The 7,309-nt window shown below is 33.9% G+C and overlaps 1 protein-coding gene across 1 annotated transcript; it reads left to right on the top strand.

Moving 5' to 3' along the window:
• Positions 1 to 801: 801 nt before the first annotated feature.
• Positions 802 to 7,034, top strand: LOC103751673 (pancreatic alpha-amylase-like; the record flags this gene model as incomplete). Its single annotated transcript, XM_008855174.2, has 8 exons — positions 802 to 990; positions 1,565 to 1,795; positions 2,502 to 2,635; positions 3,332 to 3,454; positions 3,550 to 3,649; positions 5,075 to 5,193; positions 5,300 to 5,425; positions 6,813 to 7,034. Coding segments are annotated over 8 exons (1,212 nt in total), but the record flags the coding sequence as incomplete, so codon positions are not given.
• Positions 7,035 to 7,309: the final 275 nt, after the last annotated feature.

Raw genomic sequence — 7,309 nt, 5'->3', positions numbered from 1 at the left:
TATGGACAGTTGTTAGCTGCATGTGGGTGCTGGGATTTGAACCTGGGTCTTTGGCAAGAACAGCCAATGTTCTTAACCGCTGAGCCATCTCTCCAGCCCTGATATTTTTACTTTTTAATTTACAATTCAAAATGCCCACTGCAGTGTTATGACCACCTTTTGAAAATCTTTCCAAATGTCCTCTTAACTGTTTAAAGAGGACTATTTATGAATCAAAACTTTGGTTCTTATCCCTTATACCAACATATACTTCCTAGTAACACTTATTGGTGAGCAATTGTATCAGGTGTAACAGTAGGAGTCATGTTTTATGTGACTTTACTGTACACCCATTATACTTGGGTTTTCTTCTACAACATTGTTCTCCATGAATAAGTTATTTTTCTCTGTAATGATGCTAAATAGCTATCTTCTCTTCAGGGACTAAGCAGAGAGTACCGTCTTACTTCTTTCTCACCATGAGGCAGTGGAATTTCAAATAAAGGCATTTCCTTTTTGTTCCCTGCTGATTCCTAATTCTCAAAAACTGATCTTTCCTTTTGTTTACAGTTATAGAAGTTTCTGTTTTACTCCACTTATCAGTAATGTAAAGACTTGACTAAATATTGAGGCTGTTGTTGATATTCATTTCACAACATTTTCTTTCACAGTAGAATTTTGTTCTTGTGTAAGATACTCTAAAAAAAATCACAAACAAACAAAACAAAACAACACTTTGGGGTTTCCTTAGCATGTCGTAGCGGTCATCCAATGCAGCGTTAGATTTCTAAGTGAAACTGAAGCGCTCACTTCTCTTCTCAGGTCCGTATTTATGTGGATGCTGTCATCAACCACATGTGTGGTGTAGGAAATGCCCCGGGAACAAGCAGCACTTGTGGAAGTTACTACAACCCTAACAACAGGGAATTTCCAGCAGTTCCGTACTCTGCTTGGGATTTTAACGATGGAAAATGTGATGCAGAAATTAATAACTATAATGATGCTAATCAGGTAATAAAAACATAACCGTCAGAATGAAGAACGTTCTATACCTCTAAGTGTGCAGGTGGAAATTATAAATTATTGTAATTTGACATGGTAAGATACTTATGGAAAGAGATTTCCTGGATAGAATGCTTCAAAATTCAAATTAATTTGCAAAATCTTTACCTAGTCATGGGGCTGCTACCCAGTGGCCGTGTACTTGCTTGACATATGCAGTATTCTGAGTTTATAATCTGTGCTGCATAAAACAAAAGGGATGGAGGGAAGGATGGAGAAAGAGAGAAAGTTTGCTGGAGGGAGAGAGGGAAAATGTAAGAAAGTGAGAAAACAGAAGAATGAACAAAGAAAAAGTGACAACATTTCAAAATCAAGTAAAATGCTGATATTTTTTATTTCTGGTACATTTAATCTTTACAGTAGAAATATTTCAGTGGTTTTTCCAAAATAAAGGATTAATATTCCCAATACCCTATATAAAGCCATTATGAAAATATTAATTGCAGAAGGAATGAATGATCAAATTCATTTGCAGTTGAGAGGAGACCTTATATAAATCAAACACAATTCTTTCCCCCAACAGGTCAGAAACTGTCGTCTGACTGGCCTTCTTGATCTTGCCCTTGAGAAAGATTATGTTCGCACCACGATTGCTAACTATATGAACAATCTCATTGACATTGGTGTGGCAGGGTTCAGACTTGATGCTGCTAAACACATGTGGCCTGGAGACATAAAGGCAGTATTGGATAAACTAAACAATCTGAATACAAAATGGTTCTGTCCAGGAAGTAGACCTTTCATTTTTCAAGAGGTAAAGCAATACTTACATGTGGGAATAGAATGATGTCATGCTGGTACTTAGAAAATGAATGGCAGATTTTACTAAACATGCTTTCACTTATGTAGTGCAGCACATTTTACCTTCTGTTTATTCAGACATAATATACTTAAGTCTTTATTACACTAGGCTCGAAGTTAATGCAGACGATATGTTTAGCGTGCAAACTTCATTGATCCATTTATTAAATCCTCAAAGTCTATTATACAAGACAGAAAAACAGTTTCCTTTTTTTTGAAACCTCGAGCCAGTCTTTGTTTGTTTGAATTTTCATTATTTTTATTAGGTTTGTAAATGTACAGGCAAGATGATGACACTTTCTTTGTAGCATATTTCACTCCGAAGTATGTGAAAGATAGATGATGTTTATCTTTGCTTTCCTTCGGAAAGTAAATAAGATTAAAAGCACGGAAAATGTTGATCAGACTGTAGGTGCTATGTTAGTGGTAACTAATTTTCACTCTTGTGCATGGCTAACTAGTATCAGCCATATGACAAAATAATAAGTGACCTTATCATCAGGATTATTTCAATAGTGTTGTATATACTTTGTCCTGCAATATATATCTAGGTATAATGAATTTATTCTGAAGATGTGTAAATGGTTTAAATAATTTTTCTATTAAAATTCTTTAAATTTATTATAGTGAAATGAGAATTACTTCTACATCTCTACTAGGTAATTGATCTGGGTGGTGAGGCAATTTCAAGCAGTGAGTACTTTGGAAATGGCCGTGTGACAGAATTCAAGTACGGAGCAAAACTGGGCACAGTTATCCGCAAATGGAGTGGAGAGAAGATGGCTTACTTGAAGTAAATACACTCCAGTTTATCATTTGATCTATCACATTTCTAGTGTCATGTTACCATAATATAAATTATCATCCTAGAGTATTATAGTCTGTACCATTATCAAGAATTTTCTTGTCAATGGGTTGTTAATCCCCAGATTCCAATTAATCTTTTTCAAATAGAATATTGATCACAAAGAAGCAGTCTAGATACTAAAAATTTCACCTAACAACTGTGAAATGTTAATGTTTGCCTATAATCTGTTTAATTCAGTTTATTAGTTAAAGAAAATTTGTCATGTACTGACAATGTGGTTATATTACAGAATTTGCTTATATTGTTAATGAGGAATTAATTTGAATTTTTATCTGTGTACATCACAACAGCATAGTTTTATATCCAGCTTTTTATTCTGTTATGAGATATAAATGTTTATTATCCTTCTCAAGTCCATCTCAATTACAACATAGTGAAAACTTTAAAGCAAAATTTTATACAATGGTAACATGAATAAAATGAAGATATACTTCCCATATATCGCCATATAATGGTCTGTTAATTGTAGATGTATATGTGTATATGTACATATGAAATAAATTACTTACAAAATAATCATTTAGTGAATCAAACTGTGAATGCCATATACAAAGACTTGCAAATTTAAATTACTTTAAATCATTGTAAAAGAATAATACATGCCATTGGTTTTTTATATAGGAACTGGGGAGAAGGTTGGGGTATGGTGCCTACCGACAGAGCCCTTGTCTTTGTTGATAACCATGATAACCAGCGAGGACATGGGGCTGGAGGCGCATCCATTTTGACCTTCTGGGATGCTAGGTAGGAAAAAAATTCTTTGCTGTTTATAACTTGTCATTTATCACCATAAAAATGAAACTTTTCTTCTACTGTAATAATCATTTTGTGACTTTCAGAATGTACAAAATGGCTGTTGGATTCATGCTGGCTCATCCTTATGGATTCACAAGAGTCATGTCAAGCTACCGTTGGGATAGACAGTTTGTGAATGGAAATGTAAGTTATAGTGTTTTACAAAATGTATTTTTCTCAAGAAAAATAAAGCAGTTGTGTTTTAATGTCATATTAAGTTATAGCATCTAGTAGATATTATTAAGCATTTATTCACCATTTTTTCATATGATATTTAAAAAGTACCAAATAGAAAAGAAAAAGATGCAAAAAGGAGATAAGAACAGGACGTCAACAAGCAAATCAGACAGATCTCTGCCCTGTGGATTTGACATGAGACTTTTGTATGCTCACACTTAAAAGAAGCTCAAACACTTTCTGCCCATGGTATAACCAAAATTAGTATTTGTGAAATAGCTTTAAATCTTCTTCATGGAATGTGAAAAATAATTCAGCTGATCTAAACAAAAAAGTAACAAATGAAATTTTGAGACTAGAAGAAAAGAAATTTTCAAATTTTAATAAGAATTATAAAGATGAACATATTTGAGAGTTTGGTAGATATGCAAATTTGAACAATGTCAAATGTCAACTAGGAAAAAAGCACAAGATATATCTGAAAGTCTAGGTGAAGTTAAGTCAGACACGTGTTTTTCATAACCTTCACAACCCTTCAACTCTTTATAAGAACTCACTCTGTTGTTAAATAGCTTTAATATTCAGTAAATGCCTTGAAAAATTGAGCCAAGTTCTGATATGTTATTTTTTTTCTAAGCAGGAATCACAGGTTATTTCCACTTCCCTTCTGCTTATATACAGACATACAGAGATACACACATGCATGACATTTTCCAAGATTTCTATATGCAAAAAATATATTTGTCCAGTATCCATATGACATGATTTTACCAAGGATGTCTCTAATTTTTAAACATACAGATAGGTTGAAAAGTTTTTCGATCCTGAAGTACATATTAAAACTCTATTAAATCTGGTAAAGATTATCAAGCTATATAGATTAGCATGCTTATCCAAAAGATAGTATGAGATCAACTAATATCAATTTGGAAGTTATTACATACAAAATGTTTTCATAGATATTTTTTATTTTTTATAGCAACCAAGAAACATCTCTCTGCTTTACAAATAAAGAAACTCAGGCACAGACAAGTTATATGCATTGACCATTGTTTCTAAGTACAGACCCCATGCTTTAATCTTTATGATCCTGACGCTGATGCTCTTACCATTTCAGAAACACTGGAGAGATTTAGTGATATTGAGAAGCTATTGCATGGGAAATAATAAGAGGCTAAGAAATTGTTGCTGATGTTTGAAATATAGTAATAGAGAGCCAGAGTAGGCACGGAAGATAAATACCCGACCAAAGTACAGAAAGATACTGACGGCATTAGATTTTAAATAGACAATGCAGAGCCACAAGCAGTGCAACTGATGGGTTTGGTGTAATGCAAACGGAACAGGCAAATTCATGCATGTTAAAAACATGAATTATTTTTAATAATTAAGGATGTTAATGATTGGATTGGACCACCAAATGACAACGGTGTAATCAAACAAGTGACCATTAATGCAGACACCACGTGTGGAAATGGCTGGGTCTGTGAACATCGATGGCGTCAAATAAGGTGGGAACATTTCCCAAGAAATATTGTCTGATAAACTTTCCTTAACATTTGAAACTGTTGAATGATGTGTAAGGATACCCCATTTGACATGATGTTGTGTTTTCAGGAACATGGTTGCCTTCAGAAATGTAGTTAATGGACAGCCTTTTGCAAACTGGTGGGACAATGGCAGCAACCAAGTAGCTTTTGGAAGAGGAAACAAAGGATTCATTGTCTTTAACAATGATGACTGGTAAGTCGATATCAATTGCAATAGCATTTTATGCTACTGTACTCTTGGAAAATTCTTTCGTTTTCTTGCTATTTGTATTCTTCCCTTTGAAGTATCTTTTAGATAATGGTTTAATTAAAGGAAAGGGATTTGGAAAGTGTAGAAGAATCATTGATGTTTGCTTTTATTTTGTTCCTATATTTTATAAAGATTTTATTTTAAGTAGAGTTTTTCTTGTGCATATGCATACTTACAATGTCATTTACATCATTTCTTATATATGTGCTCATATGACACACTCCACAAAACACATAGTCCATAAAATTCTTAAAATCTCTACAGACTATATAGCATTATTGGTAGAACATCTTTTTTTTCTAGTTCTGAATGTTATGCCACCTATTATTTTTATATTTATACACGTTCAAATCTCAACCACTGGGTGATCACTATTTTCAATGTATATATAGCTTACGTGCTCATGGCCCATGATTTTCATCAGGGATTGTGTAGTTTTGCTTCTAAAACATTTGCTGCTGTCCTTTCATTTCTGACACTATGTCCCTGTTTCATTAATGACTCCCTCATGTGTAGAAACATAGCTCAGTAAACCACATTGCAGGTGAAGTATCTTGACTCAAAGTTAACTTCTACTTTTTTTTAAATATTGTGTTAACATGAATCTTAATTTTTTGACAAAAATGAAGTAGTGAAGTATAGTTCTACTTTGATAAAAAAAAAAACATATGGCTAGTTGGTTAATTTATGTCATTTTCTAGATGGGAGAACCAAAATAAATTCATACAAACAGCTTTGTGTTCCAAATTATGTGTTTTTCCACAGAAATGCTAGATTAATTTTATTTCTAGCCCCACGTATTTTTAGCACCATGTAAACAAATAATTTATAGAGAAAAAATTGTCATTAACATTCCTTTTGGCCTGGAACTTGCTATGTAACCAGGCTAGCCTGGATCTCATGGAGCTCTTCCTACCTCTGCCTCCCAAATGCTGGGATTAGAAGCATGGGCCACCATGCCAGGCCTCATTAACATTCTTAAAAATAATCAGTGTTTCCTTAAATTCATCAGAAACCAAATGTGAAATGAGCATGTTCCTGACAGTTAGTGCTTTTTCTCAAACCTCCATTGATATTCTTTGACTTTCATGGTTGGTAGCAATTCCCACAACTGGGAATCTGCTAAGCTTGAAAGGATGCTTTTGTTTCTGAGAAAAATTTCACTCCTACTGGTGATGTCTTTGTGTTGGGATTTTCTCACTGAGACTCTCATTGCTTACCACTACACAGCACATAGCACAAAGCATAGGGATCTTTGTTTTGGAGATGGCCCATCTTCTTACACTTGTCTGTACCAAATTTAACTTAACCATTAACTTTTTGCTTTCAGGTCACTGTCATTAACTTTACAAACTGGTCTGCCTGGGGGCACATATTGTGATGTCATTTCTGGGGATAAAATCAATGGCGATTGCACAGGAATTAAAATCCAAGTTTCTGGAGATGGCACTGCTCACTTTTCTATTAGTAACTCTGCTGAGGACCCATTTGTTGCCATTCATGCTGAATCAAAATTATAAAATTCAAATAAACATCTAGAGATTGCACTAATCATGTGTGTTTCTTTTCTTCTTAAAAAAGTTATTTTTATTTTATGTGTATGGGTGTATTGCCTGCATGTTAATGTAAGTGCAGCCATGTCGTGCAATGCACACAGATATCAAAAGAGTGTGTCAGATTCCTTGGAACTGGAGTTATTGATGATTGTTAGCTGCCATGTAAGTGTTAGAAAATGAACTCAGGTCTCTGCAAGAGAAGCCAATGCTCTTAACTTCTGAGCCATCTCTCCATCCCCTCTTTTCTTATATATACCTAATTCTTTTATTT

The sequence above is a fragment of the Nannospalax galili genome, unplaced genomic scaffold (assembly GCF_000622305.1).
Source record: "Nannospalax galili isolate Female #2095 unplaced genomic scaffold, S.galili_v1.0 scaffold1828, whole genome shotgun sequence".
In the NCBI taxonomy this organism is placed as follows: domain Eukaryota; kingdom Metazoa; phylum Chordata; class Mammalia; order Rodentia; family Spalacidae; genus Nannospalax; species Nannospalax galili.
The sequence above is the reverse complement of the archived record's forward strand: the minus strand, read 5'-3'. Positions and strand labels throughout refer to the sequence as shown.